Source organism: Apodemus sylvaticus, chromosome 2 (assembly GCF_947179515.1).
Source record: "Apodemus sylvaticus chromosome 2, mApoSyl1.1, whole genome shotgun sequence".
Classification (NCBI taxonomy): domain Eukaryota; kingdom Metazoa; phylum Chordata; class Mammalia; order Rodentia; family Muridae; genus Apodemus; species Apodemus sylvaticus.
In genome coordinates this window covers 117380533-117401307 of record NC_067473.1, presented here as the reverse complement: position 1 = coordinate 117401307, position 20775 = coordinate 117380533, and the positions used below count along the sequence as shown (strand labels likewise).

The window sequence follows — 20775 nt, the reverse complement described above, 5'->3', positions numbered from 1 at the left end:
TAAGGATGACTTTGAACTTACCATCCTGCCTCTGCCTCGTCAGTGCTGAAATCACAGGTAGGTCTGAGCACCAAACCAGCTTACATGGTGCTAGGGATGAACCCAAGGCTTCACATATGCTAAAAACTAACCACCTCCCCAAGCCCTAGAGTAACATTCTTCCTCAAGGAAATCACTGAGAAGCAATATCCACATAAATGATAATACTGTTGAAAGGACATTCACGAACCCTTTAGATAAAACCAAAGTTAAAAATTCTTGACTTGCATTTACAAAATAAAGCAAATACAAAGTAAGTCTCCTAAAATTAATAAAAACACTATTTAAATTCAAGAATCAATCCAAACCCCATAATATATTTTAGAGGAAATACCAGCAGAATCATATCCTCTGTACTCCAGTCTCTGAAGGCCTTTGATTAGTGTCTCCAAGATTTCTCGTCTTGTTCGAGGAACATGGTAATTTAAATAAGCAAATATACCTGCAAAAATATATATATTTAATGAATCAAACCTCACATAATTATGTTTAGGTTATGCAAAAATATAAAGCTAGATTTCACTTTTTAAAAAGAAATACATTACTTAGAGTCCATGTAACTTTTTCAAAAGGAAAGTTTTTATAAACATAAAAATAACAAAAATATGTCAAAACAAGTATTTAGTTGTTTTTAACAAAGCTTATAAAGCTAACTATTTCCTTAACTGCCATTTTGTCAAGTAAAATTTATTTTTAAACAAGCACCTTTGTAGGTAAACATATACATTTTCTAGTATTTTAAGCCACAAAATATTTCCTACAACTAAAGAACTAAAATAACAGAATACTTCTACTATAAATAGTGTTTAGTGATAAATTTTGTGGTTAAAAACAAAACAAAACCTCACAATTTATTTTCCAGAACTGAAGACCACATTTGAGTCAACTGTTCTATCATTCAACTACAACCTCTACAATATTTAGTAATAAAAAAAAATTGATCTAAATATATAACTGCCCCAAATGACTTAAATCAGGTTCAGGTACCATCGTGGAAGAGCACAGACTATAGAAGCCAGAGGTAGGGAGGACCAGAGCAAAACAGGGTCTTTGCTACTTTGAAGGTTCTTCTTTTTCCCACCCTACCCTGGTTTCACCCCCTAACACTAGATAGGAAAGAAACAAGGACAGAGAGGAAAGAGGAATTAGGAAAATCCCTGAATCTAATTTCTTTCCTTTTGTTTCTTCTTTGACCACAGCTACTATAACCAACCTCCCTAATCACCAACAACTACCACGGTCGCCTCTATACACCCTCTGAAAAGTTCCCAGAATTCCAAATGTCACACAGCCACAGAAACTATCTGCAGCTGACAAAAACCATGCCTCAGCTAGAGCTTGAGGCAAATCATGGTCAGCTGCTTCAGACAGTCAGAAGCAGCCCCGTATCACCACACCTGGAACTAAAATGGAAACACATTCTAATAATTCTGTATTTTAAGGAACTGCCATTACACAGGACCTCTGCACTCAGGAACTCACAATAACTATGGTTGCCTGTTCTAAAAGAATGGAAAAGGGTTCATGAACCCTCATCCCTAACTGGTGAAGAGATGTGGACAACTGGTGGCTGCTGAGGGAGAATCAATTGTCTTTAGGGTGTGGCTCCTGGTAGGTCTTAGCACCTGCATCCCTAAAGTCCCTCTTCCCCTGCTCCCTTCCCTATTCCGTACTTCTACAAGGGTGACACTGATTTTTATATATAAGTTAGAAAGTGTATTTGCCATTCTGAGTCTGGTTGACTTCACTCCACACAGTGTCCTGAAGTTCTTTATATTTCTACATTGACAGGGCTTCACTGTTTTAGACTGAGTTGTATTCCGTTGAACAAACACACACACACTTTCCTCATCCATTCATCCAATGAAAGGCAGTTTGTATTTTATATTGGAACATGTTGCAATAAACTGTAGTTGACACTCTCTTTGGCTTTTCAAATGCCCACTACAGGAACGGCTGGAATTGCTGTCACTAGTGGGAAAGTTTTCTTTTTAGTTTGAGCTGTGATGTGAGTGCAGGTGTACACAGCCCCAGCGACTATAGAGAGTCAATGGACTACCCTTGGGAGTGGGTATTTTACCTGGGCCACCTCACTGGCCCCCTTTGAGACAGGATTTCACTATGCAGTCCCAGCACCCCCATGACAGTACCTGTAATCCCAGTCCTACCGAAGCCAAAGCCCTCTTTTGGCCTTCATGGAACTTGCACACTTCATGAAGGTAGATCACCCATAAATATAAAATAAAGGTTATTTTTTTTTTAATTAGGACTATTCTTCTACAAAATCCTATCACAACTGAGATGCTCCATTACCATCTAACGTGATGTTCATGTTAAAAGTTTGCCCTAGTATAAAAGAGTCCTTTACAGCTGACTTGCTTATTCTAAAATCTAATAAAGGTCCACCTTTCACATCACAGTGTTGTTGCTCTTTCCAGAGTGTTCTCCCCTTGTCATACCATTCCCCCAAGACAAGCATGGGCCAATGTCCTGCTCAATGCTTCCCCTCTGGAGCTGTTTAGTTGTTTCCATAATGTAGCTGAGATCCTCCATCCCTTGCATTTGGGGAGGATAAGTCAAAGGCTCCAAGGTTAGAGCCAGAGGCAACAATGGGTCAAGGAAGTACACTCTCTTGAGGTTCTTGCTGGTGATGCCAGGTTTCCAGTAGAGAAATCAAATCACCCAGTTGTGATAGCTATTCCCAGCTGTCAACTTATCTATATCTGGAATGAACTACAATCCAGACATGGAGGGGCACACCAGTGACCCAGATCTTCTTCTTTTTTTTTTTTTTTTTTTTTTTTTTTTTTTTTGGTTTTTGGTTTTTGGTTTTTTGGAGACAGGGTTTCTCTGTATAGCCCTGGCTGTCCTGAAACTCACTCTGTAGACCAGGCTGGCCTTGAACTCAGAAATCCGCCTGCCTCTGCCTCCCAGAGTGCTGGGATTACAGGGGTGTGCCACTACCGCATGGCTGACCCAGATCTTTTTTTTTTTTTTAATATTTTTATTTTCTATATTCTTTGTTTATATTCCAAATGATTTCCCCTTTCCCAGATCCCCCCTCCCCATCTGTCCCATAAACCTTCTTCTCTCCATCCCTTCTCCAATCACCTCCCTCCTTTTTCTCTGTCCTTATAGATCTTAAGACTGGAAGACATACACTTTTGATCCAGATCTTGAGGCATAGTGGCCATGAAAAGCTTAGGCCCAGGCAAGGTGGTACATGCCTTTAATATCAGGAAACAGAGGCAAGCAGATATCTGAGTTCAAGGCCCGCTAGGGACAGAGCAAGTTCCAATTAAAGAACTTAGGTCCGGGCATTGTGGTACACATCTTTACTAGGCCATACCTTCTGGAGGCCTGTATGAGGACGATGGAAAAAGGAAGGGTTCTTCCTTCTCCGACTGACTGCACTTATTTGCCAACACATGTGTTGGAATCAACTTCTTCAGGATCCCAGCTTATACAGAAGACCAGCTGAATCACCCAGCCTCATGGGACTGAGCAACCACTAGATTCTTGGATTTCCCATTCAAAGCTGGCCATTGTTGGGTTAATTGGGACTGCAGACTGTAAGTCATTCCATAAAATCTATGACTCTAGCTAACCCTGGCTAATAACCAATACATAACCTTCTAAAAGTGTCTCCAGAACAGTTTCTAGGGGTGATGGACTCTACTGATTTAACACATTGATTTAAAGTAGGATTCTCCATAGTTTCTTTCCTTGTGTTTCCCTGATAGTGGTGCATCTTCCAATTACTGGCATATTTGATTCAATGAACTAACATACTTAAGTTACAACACAAAACTTTTCACTCAATAAAGTCAGCACTACTATAGCCAAGCTGTCCTTTGGAACTACTGGCCCAAGAAAAGCCCCCAGTTAACCAGGCACTGGTGGCATATGCCTTTAATCCCAACATTTGGGAGGCAGAGGCAAGTGGATCTCTTTGAGTTTGAGGGCAGCCTGATCTACAGAGTGAATTCCAGAATAGCCACACAAAGAAACCCTGTCTTGGAAAAAAAAAGGAGAAAAAAGAAAAAGAGGAAGAGTGAAAAAGACAGAGAAAGAAAGAAAGAAAGAAAGAAAGAAAGAAAGAAAGAAAGAAAGAAAGAAAGAAAGAAAGAAAGAAAGAAAGAGAGAGAGAAAGAGAAGAAGAAGAAGAAGAAGAAGAAGAAGAAGAAGAAGAAGAAGAAGAAGAAGAAGAAGAAGAAGAAGAAGAGGAGAAGAAAAGAAAAGAAAAAAGAAAAGAATCCACCAGTTAGGATTATGATACTATCTACTATCTCAGGGTAACCAGGAAGAGATGACAAGTGAACAACTCCTCAGGCAGGCAGGGCAAGTCCACAGAGACAGTCATACTCACATGGTTGCTCCTAGAGGGCAGTCACTACTTCAGCTCATAATTTAAGGTCTTTGTCTTTTTAAACTTCCCAATATGCAGTCCTGCTTAAAGTAACTTCAAAAGCTTAAAAAGTCACTCTTTTGTAATTGCTGCAGTATTGAAGAGTAGTTACGGGCAGATTTTCTACCCCAAATTATTGATTCATTCTCATTAACTATCTGAGCCCTTTTATAGTGCCACATCATAAAATATAATAGACATTTCATACTTTATATGACCACATCTCTAGTGAGATGTTTCTTTGTAATGACAATGCTACATTTAAGACTTATATACACTATACCCTTATCATAAATATATTCAATATTATAATTATGCAGCCACATTCTATATGTAAGGTTTCTTTAAAAAAAAATGTATTACGGGGCTGGAGAGATGGCTCAGGGGTGAAGAGCACACACATGTGACTCTTGCAGAGGAGCCTGGTCCTGTTTCCAACAGCTACATGGTGGTTCACAACTATCCTTAACTGCAGTTTCAGGAGATCCAATGCCCTCTTCTGACCTGTGTGGTACCAGGTAAGCATTTTTAAAAGCATTATCTCAAAAAGAAAAAAAAAAAGTTCTCAAATCTACTTTTACCTACATTCACTGAAGATGACCAATACTACCCACAGACTGCCTCCCTTGTCACTAGTCCCTGTATGTCAAGGTAGGAATCCTCCCCTCATTGGAACATTCCAGGTCTAACAGAGAGTAGTACAAAGCTCTCCTGTGCCTGATGAATTTCAGATTGCCTCAGATAGGACTGTGACAGCACCTTAAGCCATCGTATCTGCATTCATTTTGTTTCCTTTGACCAGAGAAAAATCCCTTGAAGGCAACTCTCTTGAGTCATCTCTCCAAAAGACAAAGAGTGCCGCCAACCACTTCATAATACCTTCTGATACTTTCTAGGTACCTGAAAATTAACAGTTGAAAATTCCCAAGCCACAGGAAACAACACTAAATTTTGCTCAATGCTAAAAAAAGGATAAGATAAAGGTCTCCTAATTAAAAGCTTTAAAAAAAATATGAGCCCAATAAAGTTACTAGGTTTAAATGTTTCTAGACCCTTTCGTCTTGCTAATATTGGGTTTCTCGGAGTAGACGATCACAAACTAGCATTACAAACCCTTCCCGGCTTCTATTGCTCATTTCTATTAACCCTGACACCTAGTAACCTCTCCCTTCCCCAGGAAATGTGCATTAAACAATTAGTTAATTCCCTCACAGCTTCTTTATATCCAGGGTGACTTCAAAAGAGTGTAAACAATATTGGTTTTATGAGTCACCCTAGCAGCCAGTCTTAGCATCTCTCAATAACCTTCAGGTAAGTCTCTCAAAAAAAAAAAAAAAGTAATTTTAAAAAAAGGCAAGAATTACTAGTTTAAAGAAAAAAACAACTAAAAATAGATACCTTATTCTCTGGAAAATATATGATACTAATATAAAGTGTTACTGGGTTCTAGAACAGCTAGACCTACATAGAGAAACCCTGTCTCAAAAAACAAAAACAGAAATGCTTCAAATACTGTGTGCTAGCATATATTTCCTTATTCTTTATAACCAGTGAAACTCAGTTTAATGGCTGTCTTGCACTAGTAACCACTATGACTAACAGTTCCTCCTTCCTTATCTAAACCTTCATGAATTACATCCGATTTTTCTTTTTTGTTTTATAGTATACAAATACTTTTCTTCCTGGAACAAGATGAGGAAATAACCTGCAAGCCGAACATCAGGCACTTGACGAGGTACATAACTCATCACTCCAACACGGTTTAACTAGCTGGGTGTGGTGGCAGAGTCCCGTCATCCCAGCTCTGGAGGTGGGAGGAGGTCAAGGTTATTCCCAGCTACAGAGTGAGTTCAAAGCCAATCCAGGCTAGTGAGAGTCAGTCTCAAAGTAAAAGAGAAAACCAAATACAGCAAACTAGTAATTAACCAGCTTGAAAATTCACTACTTACAACTTGAAACTAATTTATGTAAGTTTTGCAAAATCAATCTATTAAATAGTAAAAGTATAACTGATTATGAAGTCAACTCTAATCTAATAATTCCAACACAAGTGTTTGTATTTCGATGTTTAGAATCTAGAATCTCTAAACATCATTAAACCTGCTCTTCATTTTCAGAAGGTGAAACAATTAAGCACAGGAAAACACACAGTCAGAGGACAACCTACCTCTTGCTGAGTTCTTACAAGTGAAAGACTACAAAGAATGTTTCTCAAAAAGCGTCAAGTCTTACAATACCTCTCTTTAAAACGTGTGCCTTCTTGGCAGCTCATGCCTAGAATCTCAGCACTCATGAGGCTGAAGGAGGATCTGCCAGTTTGTGAGATCCTCCTTCAACATGAAACACTATCTCTAAAAAACGCTCTTTGGTCTAGTGGTCATTGTCAATTTTAAAGGAAAGGTAAAAATATAACTTTTTAAGGACTACTAATGGCTCATTCCCATTTTACAGTATTATAGGTGGTATCATATATAATTCTCACAGTACCTTTCTGTATCACTTTTAGATAATTGGGGGTGGGGCAGGGGAGACAGAGTTTCTCTGTGTAATTGCCCCGGCTGTCTTGGAACCAGATTGGACTCAAAAATCACTGAGCTCCACCTGCCTCTGCTTCCCAATGTACCACCACTGCCCAGCTAAATAATATGCCTTAAAATATGGAATAAAAGAGCCTGTTTCTCAATGGTTGTAGTAAAGACATATGTTAAACAGGTGCATATGAAGATGAGGGATCTTCAGCCAGGACTCCTCCTGTCTCTTCCAACAAGATCAGCTCTGTGCCCACTTACTTCATCAAGTTACTGATTTAGTAATGGTTCCTGTTGAGGGACTTAAGAGTGGCGGGAACTTTACGTGTAGTATCACCATCAGTGCATTGGCTTGAGTTCTCGTGGGCCTGTCTAAAATAAAGTGACTAGGATTAAGTATTTCTAAGACTGCAAGATAAGTAAACTCAAGAAATGCTACTGGCCAGGATTGGCCATTCATACTTTTAAGGACAGCACTTTGAAGGCTGAGACAGGGCCATGTGAATTACAGGCCAACCTGGGCTAGTAGGACCCAGTTACAAAGAGACAGAAAAATGGGGTGGGTGGGGGGAGAAAGATAAGAAAGGCTGGGGGGTGTGGCTAGGGGGCAGAGTACCCGCTCAGCAAGCTGCCTTTCTGACTTTAAGCCCAGTACCACACAGTATGTTCACAGGTTGCCTCACTCACCGGGTGGACCTTCCCGAGGCTTCCCTCCAAAGCTGCTCGGTCGGTGGGCACTTTGAGCCCCACACCTCGTCTAACGTAGGCATCTCTCTCTCCTCTGAGCTCTACGCAAAGGTGCCCCTTGAGCGCTCCGATACCCTCCTTGGCCCGCCCTCCACCCCAACCCTCCAACCCCTTTAAGTAGCCTCTGGCTGCTGAGGCCCCCACAATCTCCTCTGCGGGCCCCTCTTCTCCAGCACACAAGCTCCGGCCGCCCCTTCAACCCCGGAATCCCCATCTTGGAGTCCCTGCCCCACCGGCAGCCTTCCTCCCCAGAGACCCTTCTCCAGATCCCGGCTCCCCTCAAGGACCCTCAATCTCCTCGGGACGCCCGCCCCACACGCCACCTCTCTCTTCAGGACCCCCGCCCCAAGGCCGCTTCGCTGACACGCGCTGTCCACCTCTGGCTTCCCTGCGCGGGCCCTGCGGCCACTACACACCCCCATCGCTGCCCTTACCGCACATGATGGTGGTCACGGGCGAGGGCCGAGCTGTCGGGCGCGCGAGAGCTTCAGTAGCGAAGATGAGCTCGGGCCGGGGTGTCGGCGATGAGATGGACTCCGAGATGCGACAGCTCAGACACGGCTGCCGGACTCGCCGCTCGGCTCTCAACTGCCGCCCCGCCCCCCGGCCACGCGCGCCGCCGCGGCTCTCTCATTGGGCCGCGCCCGCGCCGCTTACGCGCAGGCATCGCCCCCGCAGCGCGCAGACGCAGTGCTGCGGATAGCGACGTGGCAAGGGCTCGACCGGCATCCGTTTTAGGTTCCTGGAGCCGCCCGCTGAGGGCAAGCCGAGCCTCGGAACGGGAGGAAGGGAATGTTTACACAACAGTTTGTGTCTCTCAAAGGGAACGGGGAGGAGGGAGACGGAGTGAAAAGCTGGAGGGCAGAAGGCAGAGCCTGGGACAGACGTGTCTGTGTGCAGAGCCACGGTGGCCGGAACTGCGCTGGTGGCGCAGAGGTGCGCCAGCCTGCAGGCCGCCCTCGGGCAGCCATTCCGGTGAGGACCTGAGCTGCAGGCAAGGTGCTCGGCGCCCCACTCCTTGCCTTGCTCACTGTTCATTGCCTAGGCTTCCACAATTCAGTGGTCCCAGCACTGCGCCTGCGCTCAGGGAGGCTGTGGGCATGTTGTACTCGCGATCGCTCATGCCATGAATGAACTCTCCATTGAGAAAAGAGGAGCCGTGTTCCTGAGAAGTTAGCAGAGCGTTTCCTTTCGGAACGTTTAAATAATACTTTGGAGCAAATGCAGCTGGTTATCAGCCTCTGTGGAGAGCTCTAAATGCGGTGTTGGCGCGCGCCTGTAATCCCAGTACTTGGGAAGCAGAGGCAGGCAGATCTCAGAGTTCGAGGCCAGAATGGTCTACAGAGTGAGTTCCAGGACAGCCAGGGCTACACAGAGAAACCCTATCTCGAAAAACCAAAAGAAATAAATGAAACAAAAAAAGAAGAAGAAGAAAATGAATGGATAGGACCCACAGAAGCTGGTGTGCTTGGCGCTGGTGAGCACTCTCAGCCAGAGCCCCCTTCCTACCACTCCAGCCTTCAAAGCTGCACGCCTTCAGAGTCTCACGTCACATCCTTGCCACTTTAAAGTGTGACCTCTTTAGGTCTCCCCAAGAGGGTTTTAGCATCTCATCCTTTGATCTGTCTCATACAATAATAGACTTCTGTATTAACGTTGTTTTTCCTTTCCCCCAATAAACTGTAAGTTCCTTTATGATGGAGTGAGGTTTGGTTTTTTGTTTTTTTTTTTTAACAACTAACACCTGTCTAGTCATAGACCCGGGCAATACGTGGCAAATCAAAAATGTTCTGGTGGCTGGAAAGATTGATAAAAGCCATACTCGCAGAATTGTCCTCACCTGATTGTAGGTGCAAGGAAGCAAAGGCTTTTCAGGTTTTCATTGCCTACCTCAAGTAGAGGCTAGAAAAAGTAATCAAGGAAGTATTTCTCATCTAAAAACTCTTCATTATTCCAAGCCATTAAACAGGTCCCTAGATTACCTTGGCAGAGCGAACCCAGTGGACTGTTCATTAATGAGTAGTGCATTTCATAGTTCAAGAAATGGGCCCCTAGAAAGAGGACATCTTTGCCTAAAGACCCTCCACTGGGAGACGACTTGAATGATACTGCACAGGAGTCCAGGCGTGGTTCTGGTGCCTGGCATCCCTTGTTTGCTGGCAGTAAACCTGTTGGTGCCACAAAATGGCAGCAGTGCCAGCAAAGTGTTTCAGCTACAGTGATCTGTTCAGCTGTGTCTACCGACTCGCTGCCCCTTTTCTATCCATCTCTGTTCTGCTGCTGTCTGGGTAGGTGTTCAGCGCCAGCTGAAAGGAAATTTTAAAAGCCAATATTCTCCAGCCCAGCCGTGAACAAGCTCACTAAACCACCATACAAAGAATGCTTTGTAACCATGTGCCAGCTGAGACACTGTCCCTCCTCTATGTAGAGCTCCGCCTTCTCCGGGCCTGTAAAAATAAACCCAGAGGAGAAAATAAATGCTCTGTGAAGGAAAGAGGCCATCTGAGTCTAATTTGAACATCTGAGAACACAACATAGGAAAAGTTTTTTTTTTTTTTCCTCCTAACCAGCAACACTGAACAAGTTTTAGGAGGGAGAGTGTCTTAGGGTTTCTGGTGCTGTAACAAAACACCATGACCATGAACCAACCAGTGCCCCCAGATTGCCCAGGGACCTAATCACCAACCAAAAAGTACACACAGAGGGACCCATGGCTCCAGCTGCATGCAGCAGAGGATGGCCTTGTTGGGCATCAATGAGAGGAGAGCCCCTTGGACCTGTGAAGGCTCGATGCCCCAGTGTAGGGGAATGCCAGGACAAGGAAGCGGGAGTGGGTAAGCAGGGGGAGGAAAGTTGGGATAGGGGGTTTTGGAGAGGAAATGAGGAGGAAAGGAGATAACATTTGAAATGTAAATAAAATAATTAAAAATTTTCAAAAGAACACACATACAAAACACACACACAAACCACCACCACCAAAAGGTAAGTTGGGTAGGAAGGGGTTTATTTGGCTTATATTTCCACACTGTAGTCCATCACTGAAGGAAGCCAGGACAGGAACTCAATCAGGGCAGGGGCCTGGAGTCAGGAGCTGGTGTAGAGGCCATGGGCCTCCCTTATCAATCACTAATTAAGAAAATGCCTTGCACCTGGATCTTAAGGAGACATTTTTCTCAATGAAGTTCCCTCCTTTCAGGTAACTCTAGCTTATGTCAAGTCTTATTTGTCCTTGTTTTAAGACTTTTTGACCTTCCTCTTCTCTGTGATTTTTGTCACCAGTTAAATATTGCAGCTCTGAAGGGAAACACTTCCCCTATTACAGCTCTGCTCTGACTGTTGGGGGGCGGGGGGAAGGTCCCTCATTCCAGGTGCTCCTCCAATCAAAGTGTTACAGTTCTGCTCCAGCAGGGGGAGAGGAAAGGGCTCTAGTGCTCAGCATGTAGAAGCAGAATCAACTCAGGCTATCCTCCCTTAAATGGCAAATCTGAGGCATCATGTCGCTTGGGCTGTGTGAAAGGGCCTCTCTCAGAAAAGAAAAAGAAAAACCAGAGAACCATATCCCCAGCCCTAGAGGACCAATTTTGTTTTCTTTTTTCTTTTTTTTTTTTTTAAGATTGATTTATTTATTTTATACATATGAGTACACCACCATTGTTCTCTTCAGACACACCAGAAGAGGGCATCAGACCCCATTACAGATGGTTGTGAGCCACCATATGGTTGCTGGGAATTGAACTCAGGACCTCTGGAAGAGTAGTCGGTGCTCTTAACTGCTGAGCCATCTCTCCAGTCCCAATTTTGCTTTTTTATACTTCTGTCTTAGCTATTGTTCTACTACTGTGATGAAGCATCATGACCAAAGGCAGCTTCTAAAAGAAAGTATTTAATTGGGAGCCTTCTTGCAGGTTCAGAGGGTTAGGGCCACGACAACCACCTTGGCAGAGTGTGGTGGTAAACAGGCAGGCCTAGCACAGCATTGACATGGCGCAGTACTGGTGCAGTGGCTGAGTTTGCAACCTATCCACAGGCAGGAGGCATAAAGAGAAAGCAAACCCACCCTCAGTGACACTTGCCTCCAACAAGGCCACACCCCCCAATCCTTCCCAAACAGTCCACCAACTGGGGAACAATCATTTAAACATATGAATCGATAAGTATATGTGTATTTCTATTTTATGTGTATGAGTGTTTTGCCTACATGTGTGTCTGTGCTTAGGGCAGCATTGAATCCCCAGAAGCTGGAACTACTGATGATTGTGAGCCACCATGCAGGTTCTGGGAATTGAAGCTAGTGCTTTAGCTGCTGAGCCTCCAGCCCATTACTCTGCTCTTAAGGAACATCTTTTCACCTACTACTGGGATCACTCACTCACAGGCCGCTAAGCACACAGCCCTTCCCCCAAGATGAACCAGGTGTCACCTGGCTCACCGAGCTGCGTTGTCTGACAAGTGTGACAGCACTTTGCTGTCACATGAAATCAGACTCAAACAGCCCTACCAGCACAAGTCACATAAAGAAGTGGACTATACACTTATGTGGTCCCCAACAGGACTGCACTGCCTTCTCTCACTACACCTGAACCTACCATGAGGAGAGCAGACTGAGCAGGTGAGGGAGAGAAGACAGGCTGACAAGTGGCTCTGCCTAACAAGCAAACCCCACCCCAAAGTAGACACACCCAGTAAGACAGTTCCTTCCTGATGTGCCCCAGAAGAACAATGGTGAAGAGAAATCCCCCCAAGGAGCAGAACTTGGGGGCTTTCATGGGCTACAGTCAATGATTTAGCTAGGTGTCTGTAGTCATGGAAGAGACGGGATTGGAGGCAAGGGAATCTGGGGAAGAAGCACTTGGACAGACCTTGCTGATGGGCCACAAAATGTGAAGATGTGCCCCGTGTGGTGGATCCTGTAGTCTCAGCCTAGGACAAGTGGGGAAGATGACTTACTCTATAGACAGCTGGCAGCCTTAGTTCCAAGACACTCTGCCAATGCCAGATGAGCTCATGTACAAAACGACTGTGGTAGCATAAACAGGAACTACTATGGCTTCAGAAACACAGATTACCGCCCTTCTTGCTGACCTGGTTGCAGATGCTCTGGGTGTCCACTAAGCCTTTAGAGGCACCAGTTCTTGTAGTGGATTGGTCTGATGCTGCTTGTATCCTAAATAGTAGCTCTCACAATCTGGTTGCTTCATAAGCAGATTCTCTGTACACCGAGTGATACTATGTAAACCTTGATCCCTAATTTAACTGGTCAATAAAAGGGTAGAGCCCATGATTGGGCAGTAGAGCGAGAAAGGTGGAACTTGAGGGTGGAGTGAGGGGGTCACAGGAAGAGCGAGGGGGGAAGAAGAGAGGAGACGGAGGTGGAAGAGATGGACCATGAGCACACGGCCAGGATAAACAGCAAGTATCAAGGAACTTTATAGCTGGGGAATAAGTTAGAATAGTTCCAAACCTACCCAATCTGGGTTTATGGGTTGTAAATAAAACACCTGGATTGTGTGTCTTTTTACGGGCTAGCTAGAAGTAGAAATAAAAACTGCAAGTGCTTTTATCACGGAAGTCATGGTGTTTTATTACTGGAGTCAATACTCCAGATGAGGATTTGCCTTCCCCAAATACGACACGTGACAGTTTACAGCCCCACATTACACACAGCAGCACTTTGATCAGGAAACTCACATCCCAGCCAAAGGGCAGCAGTGAGCCTGGCTCCTTGACTTTTTACTGAGCCATACCCCCACCTGAAGCGCTTGGCTTGACAAAACAGCAAAATCACTTCTGAAGACTTTGTTGCAGCACCAGAAGAGAATTCCTTGCTACGCCATGGCAAGGGGCCTTGAACGCTGTCTGTCCCTAGTATGTGACACCTTCTAACTTAGCCAAGGCCCAGAAAGGTCCAGAAAATGGGCTTCATTTGGAGGTGATCAGTCACTATTGTCCCTAATGATCTACAAATAAAATTTTTGCTTCCTTCTTTATGTTCTGCTGGTATGGAGGTCTCAGTCCTGAAGAAAGGCAAACTTGTATCCAGGACATACAACAGTGACTGTGTTGACCCAGAGGCAGCTGCCACCCTGCTGCTCTGAGCTCCTCAAGCCACTAAATCAGGAAGCAGGAGAGGCAAAGAAGGAAGTTATGGTGTCAGGTAGTGTGAGAGATCCTATCAGGTAGGAGCTGGACTGCTGTGGTACAAAACTGAAAAGGGAGGCACCCAGGAGGAGGGCACCGCTTTCATCCCCCATGTTCTAGGATTAATGTCAACAGGAAATTACAACAATGCAGTCCAGGCAGAACTGATAGTGGGGCACGCCTTCAAGGAAGAAAGTTGGGTTGCCTCACTAGATCAGGACCACACCTAGCTGAGTTCTTTGCTAAAGGCAAGGGAAGTATAAACTGTGTAATAGGGATTAAATACCAGCCACAAGCATGTGACCAGTTACAGACAATCTAACTGTCCTGTACACATAAGGAAGTATATAGTGAGAGAGGGGGGGGGGAGAGAGAGAGTAATATATATATTATATATATGCCTATATATGTATATATATAAATAAATGTGTATATAGGTGTATGTATAAATGTGTATTTATGTATCTATATTCAGAGAAGTTTTCTTCCCTCATATCTCCTACAGGTAACATAAAGTATGTCTACATTAGTATAAAGTTTTGTTAACTTTTCAAAAAAGAACTCAGGCTGCATATTACTACAGAAGGATTTGGCATCCTCTTCTGTTTTTCTGTTTTGTTTTTTATTGTTTGAGCCTATGTAACGGCTTGTCTCATGAGAAAGAGAACACCGAAATAGCTTAGACTTTCTTGCTATAGCAAGCTCAAATTGTGTCAGACAGTTTTGTAGACATCCTCTTCTGGGGCCAGGGTTTCAGCTGTGCATACCAAGTTAGGGGGAAGTATGGCCCTGTGGCTCTGTTTGGAGATTATGGTTTAGTGGGATTCTTAACAGTTCTGAGTGGACAAGCGGTGGACTTATAATGGATAATTGTATGCACCAACCTAGCTGGGCCATTGTAAGCAGATACTTAGTCAGGTATTCTAGATGATTCTGAAAGGACGTTTTGGATGATATGAACAGTTCATTCCAGTGGACTAGGCAGCCTGGCATTGACCTCATCCAATCAGTTGAAGGTCCTACTAGAACAAAAGACCCATCTCCCTAAGCAAGACCTTGGGAGCAGCAAGGTTTCAGAACCCTGTCTCTCAATGGCCCATCCTGGAGATTTTGGATTTATCAGACTCCATAGCTGCAAATGTGCACATGATCTTTCTTGGCATATGCACACTCTGCAAAACCAATAATTTTATTGATTTTTTCCAACATTTAACTTTTTTTCAAATTTATAAATGACAATAGAAACCCATTTAGATTAGAGGAAGGAAGGATTTATTCGCTAACATTAAGTATGAAAGGAAGGGGCACATGTGTTGAGTCCCATTGTCTGTGTAGAAACCACAGACAGTGCTGTAGGACTCTGTCTCCTCTATGCTTATGGACAGGGAAATGCCCTCAGACAGTTCTGGAAGCACACCTGCAGCTGCCACTCCACGACTGAGGCTCCTCCTCCATCCTCACTTCCTGCCTTCCAGGTGAGGGTTCAAGGCCAGCCTGAGACAGGTGCTCCTGTGAAAAGGAGGGCTGGGAACCAGGGATTGACAGCTTAGCTCTCCAAAGGAAAAGGGGAAACTGTTGCTAAAAGAATGAGAAAAAAAGAAAGCAGAAGGCTGCAAAGGCTGTCTGCTACCTCAAGTGGACATGGTCTGACTCCTCCTCCTCCTTCTAAGACAATGGGTACTCACTCCCAACTGTAAGCAGAGTTTACTTCCCGTAGAGGAATATATATTTATATATATATATATATATATATATATATGTCTGTGTGGTCTCAGCTCAAGTACAGACATGCTTTTAATCCCAGGAGACAGAGTCAAGTAGATCTGAGTTCAAGATCAGCCTGGTATACAAGTTTCAGATAAAAAAAGGCTTACATCCAGACATGGGGGTCATGCCTTTAATCATAGGACTCAGGAGACAGGCATGCAGATCTCGGAGTGCTAGTCAGTTCTGTTCAGTGAGTTGAGAGTGAGGTAGGAGTTGAGTTTGTGGAACGTGGAGGCAGCTTTACTGGGACAGTTAAAAGTGAGACAGGTTATATAGACAAAACATGCTAGAACCAGGTGAAGACAGAACAAATTAGAGAAGGAGCCAGAAGATTAGAACACATTGCCAAAATTACTACGTAGCCAAGAAGAGCAATTCAGGAGAAGTAGAGAGAAACCAGACTGAATAGTCAGCCTTGAAAACATTTTCGGCCTTGATTAAATTGTACTAAGTCTAGAAACTTCCGGGACTCACCCTAGGTTAGCAGATGGAGGCAGTAAGCCTTAGAGACTTCAGGAAAAGAAAAGTCTCTTTTACAACTTTCATTTTCTCCTCCAGGAGGCAGATGCTAAGAAGAGAGCTTTCTAGTTTTGCTAAGAAGGAACTTAAATAGACAGAAAACATGAGACTAGCTATGTTCACATTTTTCCTAGGCTCTGCCCAACAATTACCCACTTTATAGCCAGGTAGGCTGTAAAGGGGATGGTTTGGCCCTCTCTGCTCTCTCTGACTCTTTCTCTCTCTCTGACCCCTTTCCGTCTCTTTCCCTTTCTCACTCCCCACCCTTTCTTCTCTCTCTCTCTCTCTTTCTCTCTCTCTCTCTCTCTCTCTCTCTCTCTCTCTCTCTCTCTCCTCCTTCTCTGCCCCTTTTCTTTCCTGCCTCTACTCCCTTCTCAATGCCCCTCCTCATGCCCCTACCTCAGGGAGGAGGGATGCCTGGGCATGGGCCTGCTGAGGCACCCCCTCCCACACACTATACCATGCTCTGGGAACTATTTCTAGCTGGTCCTACCTTTACTCTGCTATTTCTGCCCTGTGGCATGTATTAGAGCTAGAATAAAGAGTGGACTATTTGTGGAGCTGTGAAGAGCTGAAAGACCTCCTCAGAGTTTTAAAGAATATAAAAGTCGTTTGTGGATAGCCTGTGAACCTGTAAGATACCACAGCTAACTTTGATGTGGAAATGTGGAGTGTAAAGCCACAGATATAGACTCCCACCGGGCTGCAGAGTGGGAATTTCATATCTCATGGTTAATAAAGGCTGGAAAGATCCTTATCCACTAACTAGTATCAGAGCCTCCTCCCTCTGTGAGGAGGGTGCGGGTCCCATAAAGCAGGCCAGGTCAGGAGCTGTGCACATGGCTGTGCTACAGGAGTGTGGGGTGCATACTCTAGGCTTTTCCACTTAAGAGCATAGAAATGGAAAATGTCTACCTCACACCTCCACCATCACATCTATTAAAACTGGGGTGTGGTGGTCTGAATATGCTTGGCAGGGAGTGGCACTATTAGAAAGTATGGCCTTACTGAAGTATGTGTGGCCTTGTTAGAGGACGTGCCAGGCTGCATGTTGGCCTTGGAGCTAGGATGCCAGAGCCCCACAAGCCGGCCGTTCAGGACGATAGGACACAATCTAAGGAGCCTTAGCTAGGGCTCTGGCCTGGGCGAAACAGCCACAGTGTTCTAGGCGAGCCTGGGTAGAGTAGGCAGCCAGAGCATCCCTTCAGTTACCATCGCAGCCCCAAGCTGCAGCAGAAGCCAGAGGAGCCACTAAGGGAGAGTGCTGAGACATGGCGCTCCAGCCTGGCCTGCTGGGCGGAGCTGCTGCCCAGCAGTGAGTGAGAAAGCTCTGGCCTAGACTGTCACAGCTCAGTAAAACAGGCTTTCCCGCAGGCGAGTCTTGGTGAAATCACTCGTGCACTTTATTCCATGGAGACAGGGATGTTATAAACATATAGACATTTCGGGGGGCGGGTAAGGTGGGATCCATGAGTAGATGTTTGCCCAGTGGCTCAGCCTGAGATGTTAGGGGCGCTTTATTTGCATGGGGAAGAACTTCAGGTATTGTCCCTATGTGACTGGTTGTCATGGCCCTCTCAATGGGTGTGGTAGTTATGTTGTCCAGGACAGGTAGACCCTGGCAGGGAGCTGGTTCCAACGCCTGCTGTTCTCAATTATGAGAATTCCTGGGGTTTTTGAAGCTGCTTCAGTCTTACTAGGTCTCCTGTCTGGTGGCAACGTCCACTTGCCCCTCAAGCAAGTATGTCACTGTAAGGGTGTTGTCACTGTGGGGGTGGGCTTTGAGACCTACCGTCTAGCTGCCTGAGAGCCAGTCTTCTGTTTGACTTTGGAACAAGATGTAGAACTCTTAGCTCCTTCTCCTGCACCATGCCTGCCTGGACACCGCCAGGCTTCCTGCCTTGATGATAATGGACTGACCCTCTGAACCTGAAAGCCAGTCCCAACATGAAGTGTTGCTTTGGTCATGGTGTCTCTTCACAGCAATGGAAACCCTAACCAAGACAAGGGGCAACTGTAACTTTAATTTTTCAAAGTCGACTTTTAATGATGGTTCTTAAACACTTTAAGCTCTCTTGCAGTCCACCACCCACCAGAGGTAGTGGAAAAGAAAGGATTCAAGGAAAGGGGACCTGTTTTGAAATTGTTCTTTGGACCAAATCCCATCTACGTTGTCAGAATAGGAGCAGTTCTGTTCACAGGTCAACAGAGGCAGCTCGATCCACTCTCAAATACTTCAAGAATATACCATGCTCAACAACACGTGCAAGGTGAACCAATACTTGTGTGTCATTATCAAAGAATCCTTCATCATGAGGCCTTTCACACGCTTGCTTCAGCAAAACATCCTTTCACCTGTGTCCACCTCAGGAAAACATTCCTTCAAGTGTTTGCCCACCAAAACACCATCCAACACAACTGACCTTCCAAAGAACCCCTACAGCTTCTGCTTCAGGCCACAGCCACCAACCTAATGGGACTTGAGTTTCTAACTGTAAGGTGCTGTTGCACAGTGAACCATCAGAGGCAACTTACTATTTTGATGTAATTACTCTCTTCCGGCCTTCTATACAGACCCTTTACCCAGCCTCTCATGCTGAACAGCTAGCGAAGAATCTGACCTAGCGATCTATGGAGCACTTTACCTTATACCGTTAGTTAGCAAGGAATCTCAGAGCCTATCTTGCTATTAACCAAGATCGTAGTTTCAAGTACCTACTAAATTGTCCTACATTTACTGTTGTTTGTTTTATTTCTGTGCTGGGGAAATCAAACCCAGGGCTATGTGTATGTGTGTGTGTCAAACATCCCACCAGTGGGACACCTCAGTATCTCAGGCTCTTTTCCCAGACTCCCTCTCCATCTTCTCCTTTTGATTTTTTTCCCCTTGAGTCATGACCTTGCTAAGTAGCCCAGGCTGGTCTCGAACTTGTCGCCCTCCTGCCTTTCCTGGAATGGAATTGTGGGCCTCTCACCTAGCCTTTTGGAAGCATTTCAATAGTATTTATATAACAACAGCTTATACAATTCTGGGAAATTTTTGTTTCTATTTTTTATTTTAGCTAAACACAACTAATCATGAGTTGTTAGCATTGTTTTGGTTTCTCTGAGACAGGGTTTCATGTAGCCCATACTGCCCTGAGCCCTCTGGTCCTGCGGTCTCTACCCCTGGAGTGCCTGGATGACAAGCATTCATCACACCAAGCTCAACGACAACTATCACCTGATTAAACTACACCTTAGACGTCAACCACTAACAGAAAAAAGCTTCAACCCATTGATTTCTTTTCTAGATCCAATTAATCAAATAAATACATGTCAATTTCTTCAATTTCAAGGCTGACACTTGGCAGCCTGCCACAAATCACAAACCAATAACCCTGCTGCCCAGGGCCTACCATCTGTCTCAGATGGAGTCACTCCCAGGTCTTCCTGTGAGGCACAAACGGGGGGGGGGGGGGGGGCGCTCTGGGCTGAGCTTTTTGCGGGCTGCTCTCCTTCCCCAGGGCTGTGCTCACTGCTCTTCTGCCTCTCTTTGCCCCTCTCTGCCTCTCCCTGCCTCTCTCTACCTTTGTGGCCTTCACCTGCCTACTCTTCAGCTACCATTTTAAACCAGAATTATTTAGTGATTTTGGGGTTTTGTTTGTTTGTTTGTTTGTTTTCTTTTTTGTTTGTTTTGTTTTGGTTTGGTTTGGTTTTTAGAGACAAGGTTTGTAGCCCTGGCTGTCTTTGAACTCACAGAGACCCAGCTGGTTTACCTTTGCCTAAATGTTGAGATTAAAGGTATGCCACCAGCTGGGCAGTGGTGGCACTCGCCTATAATCCCAGCACTTTGGGAGGCAGAGGCAGGTGGATTTCTGAATTCAAGACCAGCCTGATCTACAGAGTGAGTTCCAGGACAGCCAGGGCTACACAGAGAAACCTGTCTCAAAAAACCCAACAAACAAACAAACAAACAAACAAACAAAAAACCCTAAAAACTGCAGTAAAAAAATCATTGTGGATATCTAATAGGAAAAACTAAGTCACTCTGGATATTTTAAGTGCATTCATTCTGTTTATTTCTGTATAAAAAAAGAAAATGGGTTAAACGGAAAATGTATTTTAAAAGATTTATTTGTTTATTTATTTATTTATTGCATATGAGTACACTGTAGCTGTACAGATGGTTGTGAGACTTCATGTGGTTGCTGGGAATTGATTTTAGGACCTCTGCTCACTCTGGTCAGCCCGCTCACTCAGTTTACCTTGCGCGCTCAGTCCCTGCTCGCTCTGGCCCATTACATTATTATATATGAGTACACTGTTGCTGTCTTCAGACACACAAGAAGAGGGTGTCAGATTTCATTACAGATGGTTGTGAGCCACCATGTGGTTGCTGGGATTTGAACTCAGGATCTTCGGGAGAATAGTCAGTGCTCTTACCTGCTCAGCCATCTCTCCAGCCCCAGGAAATATATTTTAAAATGTTTCTCCCAGCAAAGAAAGAACCAGCATAAATGAGGAGTAAAAACAAAAATACCCCTGGATAAGGCCCATGAGCATGGGGATAAGACTCAGGGAGGCGTAAATGACTAAGACCCACGCGTGTGGGTGACTCCAGAGTGCTCGAGTCGCGCACGCGTGCAG

At 44.7% G+C, this 20775-nt stretch overlaps 1 protein-coding gene and 1 non-coding gene across 2 annotated transcripts in view; both read right to left on the bottom strand.

Moving 5' to 3' along the window:
• Gfpt1 (glutamine--fructose-6-phosphate transaminase 1) overlaps positions 1-8317 on the bottom strand; it is a 52445-nt gene extending 44128 nt beyond the window's left edge. The window contains exons 1-2 of the mRNA XM_052174246.1: positions 8157-8317; positions 374-481 (exon numbers count right to left, since the gene is read on the bottom strand). Coding sequence (XP_052030206.1) covers positions 374-481; positions 8157-8163 — 115 coding nt within the window. The 5' untranslated portion in view covers positions 8164-8317. The remainder of the gene's footprint in view (positions 1-373; positions 482-8156) is intronic.
• A 6167-nt stretch (positions 8318-14484) lies between these two features.
• On the bottom strand, positions 14485-14587 carry LOC127679518 (small nucleolar RNA SNORA28). Its single transcript, XR_007976820.1, has one exon. It is a non-coding gene; the product is annotated as a small nucleolar RNA SNORA28 (small nucleolar RNA).
• Positions 14588-20775: the final 6188 nt, after the last annotated feature.